General features: G+C 53.9%; 4 protein-coding genes across 4 annotated transcripts; 2 read left to right on the forward strand and 2 right to left on the reverse strand.

Annotated features, from left to right (window-relative positions):
* Nucleotides 1-183: 183 nt before the first annotated feature.
* On the forward strand, nucleotides 184-2045 carry BO82DRAFT_315867 (putative cytochrome P450 pisatin demethylase; the record flags this gene model as incomplete). The annotated part of the gene is made up of 2 exons (XM_025632553.1): nucleotides 184-494; nucleotides 554-2045. Coding segments are annotated over exons 1-2 (1623 nt in total), but the record flags the coding sequence as incomplete, so codon positions are not given.
* Nucleotides 2046-2303: 258 nt separating this feature from the next.
* BO82DRAFT_356738 (uncharacterized protein) lies at nucleotides 2304-5283 on the forward strand. Its single transcript, XM_025635817.1, has one exon. The coding sequence runs from the start codon at nucleotides 2425-2427 to the stop codon at nucleotides 5224-5226; it is 2802 nt and encodes a 933-aa protein (XP_025489345.1). The 5' UTR covers nucleotides 2304-2424; the 3' UTR covers nucleotides 5227-5283.
* Nucleotides 5284-5307: 24 nt separating this feature from the next.
* Nucleotides 5308-6940, reverse strand: BO82DRAFT_289565 (putative adenosine deaminase; the record flags this gene model as incomplete). Its single annotated transcript, XM_025631659.1, has 6 exons — nucleotides 5308-5499; nucleotides 5587-5965; nucleotides 6038-6146; nucleotides 6225-6430; nucleotides 6590-6742; nucleotides 6855-6940. 6 exons carry the CDS (start codon nucleotides 6938-6940, stop codon nucleotides 5308-5310), a joined length of 1125 nt encoding a protein of 374 aa, XP_025489346.1.
* A 7960-nt stretch (nucleotides 6941-14900) lies between these two features.
* Nucleotides 14901-15553, reverse strand: BO82DRAFT_139030 (uncharacterized protein). The gene has a single exon (XM_025630047.1). It carries the CDS (start codon nucleotides 15309-15311, stop codon nucleotides 14952-14954), a length of 360 nt encoding a protein of 119 aa, XP_025489347.1. The 5' UTR covers nucleotides 15312-15553; the 3' UTR covers nucleotides 14901-14951.
* Between the last annotated feature and the right edge of the window lie 1075 nt (nucleotides 15554-16628).

The following is a 16628-nucleotide window of genomic DNA, read 5'->3' on the forward strand; positions in this document are numbered from 1 at the left end:
TGATTTCGTATCTGGGGGAATACTTGAACCTTGTAGCGATCAGATTTACTCCGAGTCCGCGGCGGGGCTGCTTGAGGAGACAGTGACGCGCTGCTCCAGGTGGCACGTGGGGAAAAATATACAATACCAGGATTCCCCTGTGTACACGCTAAATACAGTTACTCCGCAGGTTCATCAGCTTCTTCCTTTGTTTTTTTTTGCCGAGAACAGGCATAGCATGTCATCTGGTGGTACTCTTCCCAGAGCCCTCTCGACCCGTTCGTTGTTGGTGGTCTAGCATCTTATCCAGTCATCGTCTGCGCTGGCTGGCTCACGATATCGTGGAATCAATCTACTTGACTCTACGCCCTACGCTCCGCGACGATGACTTCTGCCATCCTGCTCGTCGTCCAGTTCCTCCTGGCCGATCTCCTGGCCCACGTGCTTTACAATTACTATCTCCACCCGCTGGCGCGGTATCCGGGTCCCTTCCTGGCTCGGATTACGAATATCTGGTATGTCGGCAGGTCCTCTTTACTGGCGATCCATAGTGCTAAGCCAGCCCCAACCCCAGGCGCTTCGCAAGCTTCCTCCGCGGCCAGCACCATCTCACAGAAGAGAAACTGCACCAGCGCTACGGCCCTATCGTCCGGGTGGCCCCGAACTGGCTCTCGTTCTCGCAACTCCCCGCCTTCGAGGCCATCTACGGCTTCCACAAAGCGATCGAGAAAGACGACTTCTACACCTTCGGGGAGCCGCGCCCCCAGCGCGACGTCAGCGTCTTCGCCACGCAGTCGAACCCCGCCCACCGCCAGAAGCGCCGCAGGATGCTGGGGCCGGCCCTGACGCGCACCAAGGTCCTGCGCTACGAGCCGGTGATCGCGAGGCATGTGGCCATGTTGGTTGCGCGGTTGGAGGCGGTATTACTGGAACAGGAGGCACGGGGACAACACGCACATTCCGGACAAGTGGAGGTGGAGGTGAACGTGGCGCCGCTCGTCCACCGCTTCACCCTGGACGTGATGCTGGACATCCTCTTCGGGCCGGCGGTGGGCCCGCACCCCTACACGGACAATGAGATCGCCGGGGACCTCGGCGCCAGTATCCGGTATGTCAGCAAGATGGTCTGGAGTTACTCGCTCTGGCCGGCGTTCGGGTGGCTGATGAATACCCGTCTGGCGGTGGCTTGTCTGCGGCGGCCCCGGTATAACGCGGCTGGCGCGATGGTCGGGTTGAACGGGCTCATGCACCGCGCCGCCGCGGCGATTCTGGGGACTCCGGAGGTTTTTGTTCGGGGGCAGGGTTCGCAGCAGCAGCAGCAACAGCCGGGGATTGTGGAAAGCTGGCTAAGGGTGGGGATGGGGATGGGTTCGTCGGCGGGTGGTGTTGCAGACAACCACCACCAGAAGATGACGCCGGCGGAGGCTGTGTCCGAGGCCTTCAATTTGGTGTTTGCTGGTCCCGGCAGCATGGCTGCTGCCTTGACGGCGGTTCTTTACCAGCTGGGTCTTCCGGAGGGTCAGGTCTGGCAGGAGAAGCTGCGCGCCGGCGCGGGGAGTGAGGCGCTTGGGGGCTCGACCTCGATGGAGGGCTCTTCGCCGTCGCTGTCGCCGCCGCTCGAGCTACAGGCTGTCATCAAAGAGACCCTGCGCTTTCGCGCCCCCTTTCCGACGGCGTTCCCGCGAGTGATACGGTCGGGTGCTGAGATGGTGATCCCAGGCCTGTCCCATCCCCTGCCGGCGGGCACGACAGTCTCGGCCAGCACGTATGTTCTGGGTCGGTCGCGGGAGATCTGGGGCGAGGATGCCGACCAATGGGTCCCGCAGCGCTGGTTGTTGGGGAGCGCCGACAACGACGACGACGAAGAATCTCGTCGGCAGATGGACCGCCGGTTCGTCGCGTTCAGCAGAGGGCCCCGGGGCTGCAGTGGCCGCGATCTGGCGTCGCTTATTCTTGCCAAGGCTGTGAGGGCGATCGTGCAGCGGTGGAGATTCTCTGCGTCTGCTGCGGCTGAACTGCGGGGCGCGAGCTTTCTGGAAATGCAGTATGACCTGTGCCAGCTCCAATTCGTGCAGCGGTCGTCGTCGTCGTCCGATTGATCATCGTGACGACGGTGGGTGACTCAAAGAGCCAGCTGTAGTACATCGGGGACCCTTTTGGGATGCCGAAGAGGAAGGCTGAGTCGGAAGCGGAGAGACGAAAGGTGGTGGATTGGATGCGATGATACCGCTTTGGGATCCCGCCGCGGATCTCGTCCCCACCCGCTGACTCGAGTACGAGTATATAATGGAGCTCTAGGGAGCTCTTGCTTTTGTCGATCGCTGGACTCAACCCACTCGACATCTTTTTGTTTTCCTCCTCCTTTCTTTTCTATCTCTCTACGTGTCCGAACGGTGGTCTTGACGTCCTTTCTTTCCCAACAATCCACCAGCAGGCACTACAACAATGCTGTCCGGCGGCGCTCTGCCCCAGACTCTAGGCTCGATCACCGCCACCAAAATCAACGAACTCTCGAAGCAACGGAATTTGTTCGAGCAACAAAGGCAAGAGATCGCCAAAGCCGCCGAAGATGCCACCGATCTACGCACCAAGACCAAAATTCTGCTGGACGGGGTGACCAGACTCAAGGGCTATCCGAACATCGCCATCGATCGTCACGACGATCTGGATGCAGACCATTCCGCAGGCGACGACACGTTCGTGAAAGACCTGTCCGAGGGCGCGGAGTACGCTAATATCCGACGCTTCCTCCTCCAGAGCCAGTATGACCCGTCCGTCTCGGAGCGCAGCCTCAAGGGCTGGATCGCCAAGCTGGAGAAGGAGCTTCAGTTTCTGCAGCTCCGGCACGAGCATGCCTCCTTCTACAGTGATCTGGTGACGGAGTGGCTGGGCGACCTCAGCGCGGGGGAGCCTGTTGCTCCGAGTGCAGCCGGTGCTGGCGCCGGCGCCGACGAGAACAGTGCGAGCTTCGAGCAGGTCGGGCGCGCCGAGATGCACGAACAGCGCGCCAAGTGGGAGTCCCTGGTTTTCACCGAGGCGGACATCGATGCAGCGGCGATCCGCTCGTATCTAGACGGCATCTTCGAGACGTCAACGCAAACCCAGCAGGCGCTGAAGGGGCTGCGCGACAAGATCCGGTCCTTCGGCACTAAGTTTGCGTCCAAGAAGACCTGGTTCAAGGCGAAGGATCTCGCTTGGATCTCCAAGTCGCTGCTGAGCTCGGACCTGCTCACCAAGGAGAAGACGGCCATCCTGAAGGAGTTCATGCGCAACCCCGCCGTCGCCCAGGAGGTCGCTGACGTGCTCAACATGCGCCTCGGCGCCCTGGACACCTGGGCCTGGTCCGGGGAGGGCATCCCGGTCGAGATGCGCCGGCAGCTGAACGGCAAGTACCGGGTGTTCATGGATGAGGATCTGCTGGACAGCCTCATGTTCCAGTATCTCGGCGTGCGGTGGGCGGTGGCCCTGCGGTCGGCCCTCGAGGAGTTCCTGGGGTCTCCGGCCTGGAAGTCGCTGCGCGACGAGGTCTCGGAGGAGGAAGTCGTGCGGCGGTTGCGCTTTCGGAGGGAGTCGGTGAGCCAGAGCTCCAGGGTCCAGTCGGTCCACGCATTGCGGAAGAACACGTTCAAAGAGGAGTACTTCATGACCTCGTTACCCAGCTCGGTGAACGATACCTCCGACCCCTACGCCGAGGAGGAAGCCGACGACGACGACGAGGAAGGGAAGAAGAAAAAGAACGGTATGGAGATCAAGCATTCGCTGCTCCATCTCCTCATCACCGAGTCCCTGATCTACACCTCCCTGCATGGAGAGTTCACGGCCATCCGGTCGGACTTTGAATATTTCGGACCCTCCCTCGCCCACACCACTATCTCCACGGTGCTGGAATACTTCGGAGTCCCGCAGACCTGGCTGCACTTCTTCGACACCTTCCTCAAGGCCCCCATTTCGTTCGTCCAAGATGGCCCCACGGCCTCCGTGTCGGTCCGCAGACGCGGAGTGCCCATGAGCCATGCGCTCTCGGATTTCTTCGGCGAAGCGGTGCTGTTCTGCATGGACTTTGCCGTGAACCAGAGCACCGACGGTGGCTACCTGTACCGACTGCACGATGACTTCTGGTTCTGGGGTCACGAAGACACCTGCGTCACGGCGTGGCAGACGATGGCCACCTTCGCCGAGGTGATGGGTCTTCGATTCAACGAGGAGAAGACCGGCACGACCAAGTTCGTGGCCAAGGATACGGTGCCACGGCCTCATGCACACGCAGCCCCCAAGGAGAAGAAGCCCACCACGTCCAGCGTTCTGCTGCCCCAAGGGGACATCCGCTGGGGCTTCCTCAAACTCGACCCGGGAGAAGGGCGCTTCATCATCGACCAGGCCCAGGTCGACAGCCACATCAGCGAGCTCCAGCGGCAGCTGGCCTCCTGCAAAAGCATCTTCGCCTGGGTCCAGGCCTGGAACAGCTACTTCGGGCGCTTCTTCGCCAACAACTTCGCCACGCCGGCCATGTGCTTCGGCCGCGGGCACATCGACATGGCCATCGCGACCCTCAACCGCATCGAGCGCACGCTGTTCCCGGACAACGCCAGCGGCGTCACCGACTACCTGCGCCACAAAATCGCCCGCCGCTTCCCAAGCCACGCGCGCGACCTCCCCGAGGGCTTCTTCTACTTCCCCGTCGAGCTGGGCGGCATCGAGCTGCTGAACCCGTACATCCCGTTCCTCGCGATGCGCGAGAACATCAAGCAGAGCCCGGCCGCGCGCCTGCGCGCGGCCTTCCTCGAGGATGAAGCGGAGTACCTAGCGGCCAAGGAGCGGTTCGAGAAAGACGGGCCCCTTACGGGTGATTCCGGCTGGGGCATCTACGGCGGTGTCGACGCATCCGAGGTCCCTTCGTCGTCCGCCCTCGCGCTGGCCGAGTACACCCGGCATCCCGAGACGTACAGCCGGCCGCTGCTGCGCGCATACGAGGACCTGATCCGTGTCCCTGAGGAGGAGAGCGTCGACCAGACGGCGCACTTCCAGCGCCACCAGATGTCGCTGGACGAAGGCATCGAGGAATCGAGTAAACGCAAGATCATCTCCGGCGAGTGGTGGACCATGTCGGCGTACTGGCGGTGGGTGGCCGAGCTGTACCACGAGGATATGACCGACCGCTACGGGAATCTAGCGGCTGTCAGCCGTGAGTACATGCCTCTGGGGGTGATTAAGACGCTGAAGGAAGGGAAATTCCGGTGGCAGAGCTAGCTCGTCACAAAATAAAAAGTCTAATGTTGATTATCTTGTCGATAGCTTGGTATAAAGCACACTTTCTTTAGTATTGGGACGTCAATCCTTGTAGTTCGCCGCAAAGTCATCTAGAAGTCGGCGGAGGCGCTGTTTCTCTTCCGTAGACCCAAAGATCGCGCCGTACGACTGCCTGCAAAGCCTCAACACATCCGCCCGACAAAGATGGAAGTGCTCCGCCGCGAGCCGGTACTCGTTCGACACGGGGCTACAGAAGAACCCGACATCGTCCGTCTGCGCGAGTCAGCACCAACATACCCAAATACTGTAACATCCACACCCCAAAAGGCACTGAGAGGGTAAAGCTAAGGGTAAACTCACACACAACACCACCACACACCCATTCTTGTCAGCCCACCACTCCCCAAAATGATGCTCCGCGAAGCCGCCCTCCACCATGCCCGCGTGCACATTACACGACAGACACAGCTCCAGCGCACATTCCTGCCGTTGAATCTCCTTCTTGATCGGCTCAGACACGTGGATCACGTGGCCCAAACGATCCGGTTCGAAGTTGAGGAGGGTCCGTAACTCCTCCTCCTGGTTTCGTGGGTGTATGCTGGCGGAAATCTCAGCGAAATGCACCGTCACGCCCAGGCCGGCAGCCTTGGCGGCGGCGATGGCGGGCGCGTACAGCGCGATGTTGCCTTTCGTGGGGTTGCCGCAGATGTCGAGGCCAACGACCACGCCCCTGCCTGGACTTTGGGGTTGGGTTTGGGGGTGGGTGCTAGTGCGAGTGCTGGGGCTGGGGCTGGGGCTGGGGGTTTGGGACCGGTACTTGATAGCCAGCTCGACGACCTCCATCGCCTCGCGGGCGGTCATGGTGCCGCGGTCGATGGCGAGGATGAGGTTCGTGGTCATTTGCGTGCCTTTTCCTGTACCTGTCTGATTTGAGGAAGATGATGGTAATAATGATGCATTTTCGAGTGGCTGCTGCTGCTGCTGCTGCTGCTGCAAACTAAACTCGGCGATCGTCTCCAGTACGGCAGTCAGGTACTCCTCCCGCGTGAACGACTGCGCCGGCGAGGCGCGCGGGATCGTCCGCAGCTCCAAGTAGACGACGCCGTCGGCGGCGAAGTCGGCGAGGGTGGCGCGCGTGGCGGCCCTGATGTCGGAGAGGGTGGTGAGGAGGTGGTAGATTGTTGTGGAGAAGGTGGTGAAGAATCTATGCTTGGAGTCTTAGTATGGAGGCGTATGTTTGTAGAGACGCAGGAGACTGGTGATGTGGAGGGATGTGCGGAATCACTCGCGAGTTTTGATGTTGGGGGATGGGTGTGTGTGTTTCGCTCTCGAGATGATAAAGGGAAAGGCTGGGAACACGCACGTTTGCAGAGAATAGTCCACTTTGCCCGGGGGCATCACGACCAAGGGGTCTTCGAGGGTGAAGGTCTTTGGGGATTGGGCTTTCTTCTGGACCCAGAGCTCGTGGAGGCATTGCCGGCTTATGCTGCCGCTTAGGTGGGCGTGGAGCTGTCGTCTGGAAGTTAGTAGAGTTTCTGGGTTGTTCTGGGGAGGTGAATGTTGTGGATGGTGAGGTGTGGGGTTTGATGGTAGGGAGTGTAGTTGAGGTTCCTCTGAAATAGGTGAACGAGAGGAAAGGATCTCTTGCTTGACTTGCCTCGATCTTGGGGAGAGCTCGAGTAAACCCATCATCAACGGGCTTGGAAAGGTCCATCGAGATAGCCCCGAGCAGCTCAATTGCTCAAGATAGTCAATGGGCTGGGTTGTTGTTGACGGGTTGATGGTGCGGGGCTGATGCGTGCGGAGGCGGGGAGCAGAACAACATTCCGTCAAGGACTGGCGGGGAGAGCAGCTGACTTCAACGATTACGATCTGATTAACTACAACTTCGAAGTTATCATCTCAAGATCCCCCACAAGAACAGCTCTGTTCGTGCTTCACTCGTATCAATAATTCTACTTGCAATACATGAATCATACGCCGTACAATAGCTGAGGAGTGCATCAAGTACTGAGCACACCCGAGAGACCAGGGGGACACTCTTTCAGTTTCAGATCTCCGACACAGGAGTCCTATCCAAAGGTATACCGGCTTGAAACTGCAAGACAAAGCGGGTAGACAAGTGGCGCAAGAGACGCGCAATGCCCGTCCGAATCGAAACGTGAAACCAATCGCTGGCATGATATGCCCTAACTAGCGCGTCTCATTGGCGCCCTCTTGAAAGCGGTTCAAGGCGCATCCAACAGCATGGTATGCGGCGTTTCTAAGCAGGTAATCAACCCCCACGATGGCTTAAGACTCAATGGAACATAAGCTACTTCTGTCCGTGAGCCGTCTCGCTTAGGAATTTTCCAGGGGGGGAGGGGCAGCAGTGTTATCCCACCCCGTCTCTAGTCAAATGACCAAAACCAGGGAAGTAAGCAGGTTGATTTGGACTTCCCTCGAGAAACCTACTTGCGGCATTGATGCCCTCTGTCAGTGGGTATTCCTTGAATTCACACCTCTTTCAGCCAGGGCCCATGGCATCACCCACGCCACACGTGTTGATCACTGAATGGTCTATAGCGTTAAACCTGGCTTGGTGGACGCATAGGGCTCTGCTGCCCTTGCGCAGACGTAGTGCGTCATGTTATTGGGCAACCTGTATCAGCATAGCTCTCTAGAACGTATCCCACTCGAGTTAGTTTCAATGGTAAAATGAGGGATGGAAACGCGTTCGCCCCAGAGCCTGGTTTCATATAGATGTGCGTCCCTTTTTTTTTTGGGCGGAGTGGCTGGTCATGCTCACAGGGATTGAGGACTAGTTGCGAATATCGGGAGATCGGCCCCCGAGAATATACACGCGAAACGAGAGCAAAGAGATACAGAAGAAACTGACGACAACCCTAAGGGCTCAGAGCTAGTGGCATGGCCGGCATCACCCGGCTGGGAGTGGCAGAGTCAAGTATCGTAGGTAGCCCGGGAATCCCGAGCCTCGATATGGCCAAGCCCCATGTCGAATCCGGAGCAGCGGATGGAATGGCAAATAACGCTATGGTAGATAAATTCCCGGAGTGGGAGAATGCATGCAAGACTCCAGAGCCACAGCCAACCGGATGATGCCTGTACGAAAGCGCAAGTAAGCATGACACGTGTCGTGAACTAGCTCTTCACCATGAAGTACTTGAGGCCAGGAGCACTGGGGAAAGGCCCAAACGGTTAGCATTTCCCGTGTGCTGTGCAGTAGTACAGCGCGAACAAGGGCCGAATCTGATAAAGGACCGACCAGGATGGCCGCGCGCCGTCTGACTTGACGTTGCTTGTGGAGGTGCAGCAAGGCATCACTGGCTTGGGAACCGTCCCACGTAGGGCTTTCCACACGTTCACGGGCTTTTCGCTAAATACGCCAGCGCCCCCGGACCACACGGTAATTACTGTAGTTGAAATGGGAAATCGACGGAACGGTCATGCTCCGTACGCTACCGCAGACCCACCATCGATTCCCACACTACTTACTGTTCACAGCGTCCAGTATCGTATGTCTTGCTTCTCGAAGGATTCGAGAAACAAGATGACCGGCCCAATCGTCTCTTGGAGGTTTCCACCTGGAACGCCCTACGTTATTTTTAGCCATTATTCATACTCGGGTCAAAAAGCAATGTCAGTGGACTGAGGGACTTAGTATACGCCTAAGATTAAGAGTGCGATGTGGAAACGGGTGGGATTTGATCTGTGGCTCGGGTAGACCAAGCCATACCCGAAATGAAGGGCCCTTAGGCCCTGATGGCACTCGTTTCAGGCGCCTAGCGTCTTCGGCTTGAGAAGGGCGGTTGCCCATACACAGGGAAGGGACAACGTCATCGGTGTCCGCATCGGCGACCCTTCATGATGAATCCGATAGAGTATCTATTCCATGATGTTTCTATTGCTATTCAGTATGGATGGGCCCGTCCAAAGAATAGTCACGAGATGGTGAGGGAGATGTTGCACAGCTGCAACTACGGACCAGGAATAATTCAAGGAAAGCGGAGATGACGAGAACCTCGCCAATGTGGCATCCTCGATTGCCTTATGATTGCATTATCGGAATTCGGCAAGCATAAAGGGGGTTGGCGCTACTCAAGAGCTAAGACTTTTCATTGGCCGATGACAGCAGCATAACTGGGCCTTGAGAATGTCGTTTTGGCATAAGGGAATCGACGTTCCGTCATGATTTCTCCGACACGGAGGCTTGTGTGTCGTAGTCTAGATCAGAATACATTGTTGTGGACACCGCAGCGATGAGTTAGTTGCCACCCCGTTCAGCCAGCCCAGTGCTGTCTGGGGTATGTGGTAGTATCCAGGTCAAGGTCAGGGTAATCACCATGCAATTATAGCTAAATAACCGAGAGAAACCAGTCAGCATCTGTTCATTGATGGAAGAACGACAATTGAGAAAAGAGCTGCGCCAAGTCGCAATGTCTCAGAACCAGTGTCTCCTTGACTTTGTCAGGCCGTAGGGCAACCCGATGGTGTCACGGTCCCTATTCGCAATTGATCGAGCGTGGAATTGTATCCACTGAGAATGAGTTCGTGGTAGCGAGTTCTGTCTACTCGTCTCGTCCAAACGAGGTCCGACCCCGGCAAGGTAGTCAGCATGGATAGGCCCTCTCTCTCTCAAGCTGAGATGACAGGGGAGGTCGAAATGATGGCGAAGCCCCCGCGTCACTCAATGGCGACCGCAGAATCTCGTAACTGACATGCGCCGAGGGGGAGAAAGGAGTGAGGATGTTTGCTTGTTGCATGGCGCGAGGGAGAACGATTCGCCTCCCAGCAAGCCACAATACATTCTTCGGCCGTCATCAAAGCTCGATGACGGTCTTGTTGTAATCAGGACTAGGGAAGGTACTCGCCGAATGGTACCCCGCAGCATAGCACGCATGCTCCGTGCGGTTAGGGATATGATATGGGCGAGGATGGAAGAAGGTTGAAGCATCGAAGACGCATCGAAGGATCCCGGGCTGAACGAGGCCCAAGCTGAATTCCCGGCTTCTCCCTTTTGCCTTTTGCCTTTTGCCTAAGGCACGCGCACAATTACGCGGTAGTGCATGCGTGCTTATCTCTCTGTTGCTCGGTGGATAATTGAGTGCTTTTAAGGACACGCACTGATACAGTATTACTTTCAAAGTTCATTGACTTTCACAGCTCTGATGATACAATTTCTGTTTATTCATAAATGCGACAACAGTTCCAGTCTATCATGCCTGCATGTCCTGTATGCAATAGGAGCAATGGAGGGGTCTCTAACTACACAGTATGGAAGAGCAAATAAGGTACGGCAAATGCTCCTATCGCCAAAGTCAAACCGAGATTGACAATTGACAAGAATAAAAGCGCGGTGTAACGAACGGACAGGCAGGAAACGGCTGCGGTGGTAAATTTTCAGAACCTGCGGTCGTGGTAACGGGCTCACAGTACAGTACGCAATTTACCAGGATGACGAAAGAAAAAGGCCCCCAGTCCAGGAGGCGCAACGTTCCATCCAGTTGGGATGACGCTTGGCGGAGATTGAACTGTACAACGGACATCTCGGTCATTCCGAGCCAGCACTTATCTTTTCCCTCTCGATCAGCATACCTACTCATGTCATTGAAGTAGGGAGGGTGTCTGGTAGATGATCTGACAAGTACTCCAGTGTCGCTCAATTACTATGAAAGCACTCCCCTGTTGATCCACCTGCCTTCTTTCCGTTACAAGATTTCGTGAACATACGTCATCACTACCTTGAGCGACTAGGTTCTGTCCTGACCGTCACAAAGGAGAATCGAAAAATGCGAGCCAACGAGGGGAAACAAAGAGGTCAAGCGATATTAAAGACAAATTACAAGACGAGATCGAGATCCACTGGTAGCCCTTCTCCGTGGGACTGTAGGGTTATGCGGCCGTTGACAGCAGCTGGCTTGTCTGGTATCGCGGAAACATGCGGTACCGGTAACTTTCGATATATACTGTTCTATACCATCCAGTATCTAATACATCTGTGGTACGCTAAAATCAGCAACAAGCTTCCTTTCTGTGACAGTATCAAGTATGCTAGTGGAGGCTTTGAGAGTCTTACCTGGGTTCTTGCCTGTTGATACTTTTCTCATAGTCAGCCTCGCGAGAGCTTTGTCGTATCAAGCGCAGTGCCCGATTATGCACCATAACATGACTGCATGATGTCATGTCCCTTGTGAGGGTGCACCAACCATTCGACCTTGTCTGTGGGGAGTGTAGGGGATGTTCGCAGTCAAGCTACGGGAGTTAACGTAGCAAGCAAATAGTGCATTCTTGTTCCAGTGCACCACGGCGTGAGTATGCTTTCACCATATTAGTAGGCCCAAGCCCTAGCTCAAAATGGGATGGGAGGAATAATAGCTACTAGTCTGATGCATGGGTGCTCTCATGCTTGGGAATGGGGTTGAGCCCATGTCAGAAATATCTGGGGACCGCTGAAGAGAGAGCTCAGCCGCAATTGGAACACTCCTCCGTACGTAGGCATAGAAGCAGAGATCATAAAGAGAAGAAAATAGCGTAACCGTCCACAGACAGGGTGGCCAGCTCAATAGTTAACGGGTCGCTTTTAGGTAATCATAGGTCATCGAGCTCGTCATCAATGACTCAAGGTAATTACTGAATGTGAGAGTTTTGTGCTTTGTCGGTTATACTGGTACGCATAGTTTTCCATAGTAAAAGTATGATCGTAGCATGGGGTGATCGGGTGCAAGATCACGGCTGAAAGGAGGCCGCCATCGAAGACTTCCAATGGAACTTTTGGAAGCCTGTCAAGAGTGGGTCACCGCCGTTTGGGGGCCGAAACCCCACGATTAGATTAGAGTAAGCAGAGCCCCTCTTCCCCCTACCAGTAGGTTAGTGAGTGAGCTCGGTACTGTAGGAGCAAGTGACTGCTTGCCTGAACATGTCGCCCAGTTCAGAACTTAGCAAGTCAACCTGTGGATACTAAGTCAACTCACGAAAAGCATAGTCTCCCATCCAATCAAAATTGCATGACCTCAACACGTGCAGCCAGTTCTATTAGGATATCATGCTATAGAGATACTAATCATGCACGACGTAGCCATCCCTGGATGGGCATGCCGATATCTAGCTTGGCTGATACAAACCCAGTGTAACGGGAGTCTTTTCCTCGAACGACAGGTCTCCCGACAAGAAAGAAAAGCGAGCCAAATGGTCACGGGTTCGACGATGCCAAACCTTGTCTACCTACCGACTTCGTGGCACGCCAGAGCGCAGTCAAATGGTGCTCGTATGCCAGCCCACCTGCAGCCTCTCCTCTTCTGCTCCTTGCTTGGAAGAATTAGCACCACGATAAGAGCCAATTCGGGTTCTTGGATGCCAGATTTTAGTTTCGACCGGAGCAATGGCCTTTGATCCCTGGACGCGGTTCGGTAGGTCAAGATAAAATCCAGGGAAACGGGAGCGGTCAGACATCGCTGACGCACGCGAGACGGCGGCAACCTAAACATGAAAACTTGTCGGAATACACTTTGATCAACATAGTAGTATACATCCCGATGCTGAAGTGAGTCCCCGCCGTGCTGCCGCTCTCGAAGATTATGCAAACAAAAGTCTGAATTGTACTAGCATATCTTGAGTGTAACTCACCGGCTGTCCACAGCGATAAGTTAACTCATCATGTACGGAGATTGTACTTACCTATCTATGCATGCGAAACCAACCCCATTGGCATCGCCATCTCTTCGCAAGCAGATACTGTTCCTTGCGTCATAGCAGGGCTGAGATCGGTCGAGAAGTTTGATCCAGTATTGCCCATGAAATACGACTGTCGCAGGAATGTCTTTTCATTTTTTTTCTCCCGCTATAACCGCGATGTTGAACACGCACGGAGCTCTGATATGAAGTAAACAAATGACCAGTCCGGCATCATGACGTCCTAGATCTTGCGGCTCCTTTTGGCTAGTCTTGTACTTTGATGCGTTGGGGTCGCACATAGTCATGCGCGACGCAAGATCTTGACTTACCTAGATCACGTTGTATTTGCTGAAACCAACCGTACAGAGTCAACGAGAAAGCAAGACATGAGTGTCATGGTTGCCGGTTCTGTGGGTGCGTGGACATGCATTTCCACGATCAATGGCGATGAACTGCTGTCGCTCCCGATCGACGGGAGACCTGAAGAAAGTCCAGTCGATCACCCCGCATTTCCTGCAACGGGGTTAAGTAGAATTACCTCCAGAGAGTCCTCGTCTTCTTTCCTCACTAGCAAAGTCACTGGCTCCACCCAAGATCAATAGTTGTTGGTGTCTTTTCCAAGCAACAATGTCAATCTCTAAAGCCCCTTCATTCATACCACAGAGTACCTCAGAACAAGGTGCGATAAGAGATGAAGTTACCTGCAGATCGTGAACTAAGTTACCAGCCACAACTGAAAGGAGCACGTGAGGGAATGTGTTTCAAGCCCAAGTACTGTACAGAACAGTCGAGGATTACCCTTTTCGGCGACAGGGAATGGGACAAAGTCGGAGCCGACTCAGTATCACTCACTAGTACTTGCCGGCTCACGTCTGACCGCTGTTCTGGAGCATAAGGCCCCTAGTATTCGCCTGCTCTTACTCGTTATGTCCCAATGATCACTATGAGGTGTTTCGACAAAGCCACTGAGTACAGCCAAGTGACCTGCAAAGGATGTTTTGTGTTGAAATCATTGCGCAGCAATCGTCCACCGGCAAACATGACTACAGTAAATTAAGCGATGCAAAAGTTTCGGTAGTACATATATGCACTCTAGTCAAAAACCCGTCTCAGCTTATTGTACACTACAGCAGACTAGGCAAATCAAATTGCCTTGGCTCAGGGTCCAAGAAAGTAGGCAGCCAATGCTTGAGTTGCGTGTTTGTTGACCTTTGGTGATCATCGCACCTTGTAGATAATGGACTGCATCAACTGGACAGCTTAGGAAGAGTATTCCCTGCCAACGCACTGGCTAACAAACAACCGATAATCAAGGGCTTAGCAATGTTTGTTCCATCAGATCTTGTCACATATCGCAGTTGTTTGATTGTGATTATCTCCCGGTGGATATCGTAAGGACCAGTTAAGGTTCAACTATTGTGTATCATATAAAATGTGTGTCCACTTTGCAGCCCCTTTTCCCCTTACTGCACCGCCCAGAGTTGGGGGTGGTGACACTGCCACTGCCACTGCTCCAGCCTCCAGCCCCAGCATTCCTCCCAGCTCAGGCGTGTAACGATTACTACAGATGGACTAGCGCCCATTCCCTGCTTCCCCCCGCGTTCACCCTAGGGCTGTTGTCGATGATGACTCAATCAAATTCCCGCCCGCCCGCGACATCCGTGATTACTCAGTCGTGAGTATTTATTTTGCTTTCCCGGTCACGATACCAAATACATACAACGGTTTCGAAACATTCTTGCGCCCGATACATAACTTGCGAATTTAGGGACTGGAACCCCACAATGATGTCCAGTAGGGATGAAGCGGCACCGGCCGTCATCTTCTTAGGCGCTTGTCGATTCCCCCCTTATCCTCATTATTCCCCTCCTTTCCTTACCTCCTATGAGGCTATGACTCTTAGAGGTAGATCGAGGGGACCGGTCGACTTTTCAGTATGGGTCGGAAATTGAAAGAAAACGGAAATCATCAGTTTTTACTAGTTACTGCTTTGCTCACTACATGAGTGTCAGGTGACAAATATCCGATAGTCGGAGACGCAGCTTATTTGCCGGCTAGGAAGCAATAGTCCGTGGATGAAAGTGCTTCGCACATTCATGCATGTAGCATTGGCCAGAAAGTCTCATAACCTCATCAGTCGACAAGACATGGATACCTTGAGTCGTGTAGTAACTTCGTAGTAGGTTGAAGATTCGTCGTTCGCTTGGCGGAACGAGGAACGAAGAGGGGAGAGTAAAGCAGGCAGGCTCCACACAACCAACCCCCCCCCCAGAAGGACCGCTGTGTCGGTGCCCTAGGAAAAGAAAAGAAAAACAAAATAACCAACCAACGATTTGTAACATCATATTTCGTGATAGCTTGTACATGTAATAGTGCATGTGGATCGACGGTAAGGCATGCTTCCGTCTCCTCATAATTCCATAGTATCAGTCATACCCGTTGCGACTATAGACCTGGTAGGTTTGTAGGCTCTCGTAGTGCAGCGCAGGTGGGGACTAACTCCGTACTCCGTCGCGTATCGATTTCCTGGTGGAGAGTCATTGTCTCTCTTCTTTCTGGACCCAAAGGCGATAGCTGTGTCCACTTGAAGCTCCATAGCAACTGATAATTCCGGCTATCAACTTCCCCTTTTCTTCCAGAAGACACGAATGTTGGGGTGGAAGAATGTGAAACCGGTCTTTCCTATCAGCATCGACGATGCGCAGAATTGATAGTGATACCCATCGAGGAATGATCGCCCAATACTTCAAGGCTGTTCGCTGGGCAGGCTGATCTTCTTCGCTGGAAAATAGTTCAAGGAAAATTCGAAAGAGAAAATAAAACCAACCGGGATGAGGATCAGGTAATGGAGTTTTTTTCTTGGGTGACAGACTATAGGCTCTGAGGTATCAAGTACAGCTCACAACAAAAGTGAAGCAAAAAGAAACATTGGTTGGCTTTTCTCCGCATTATCAGAGTTCAATCGTGACAGGGAAAAGACCAAAGAGCCTGATAGGGCAGGAGGAAGGGGGGTTGAAAAGGAGATAAGTGAAAGGGGTACACAGATGGCCTCAGATGATCTCATGATCATGCCTGCGTGCTTGGTCTGAATATTGTTCCTTGGGCTGCTGTCATGATGTATCATGGTGAACAGCTCACTCAACCCCTCAACCCCTCAGACCCCAGTCTTAGTTAGCAAGAAAAGAAGAAGAGAAAAAGGTGCCCAGCAATATTCATTCGGCCCATTCGATTAGACTATCAGCATACCTGAATTCGAGAGTCTACCCCTTCCCTAATTTACCTTGTAGTATTTAGGGCATACAAACCTCCCTTTCCCCATCGCCTGGCTTGTTGTTCCATTCGAAAGGAAACGGCACTTGAACTGAACTTGCTTTTTTTTTCAATATAAGTTTGGGAAGAGCCGAAAAAAAAGCAAAGGTCTGGCCAAAAGACATTCCATCTTTACCGCTCAGGAAAACGCCTCTGTTATCATCACTCCCATCATCATTGTCCTGATCTTATATCATCATTACCTGTCAGTTTCACTGCGTATCTCAAGGCCAAAACGGTGTATTTTTCAGACCTTGCTGATTGATCTGACTGGGATTAGTTTTCTTTAGTTCTTTCGCAGATTGAACGAACTAGGCTAAGACAAGTACTTGGGAAACGAGTGACTCGCTCAGCTTGTCCTCCACTTTCTTCCTTGTTTTTCTGGAAATCAATTTTTCCCCAATTTTCCCAATCGTGGATTA

The sequence above is a fragment of the Aspergillus uvarum genome, assembly GCF_003184745.1.
Source record: "Aspergillus uvarum CBS 121591 unplaced genomic scaffold BO82scaffold_49, whole genome shotgun sequence".
Lineage (NCBI taxonomy): Eukaryota > Fungi > Ascomycota > Eurotiomycetes > Eurotiales > Aspergillaceae > Aspergillus > Aspergillus uvarum.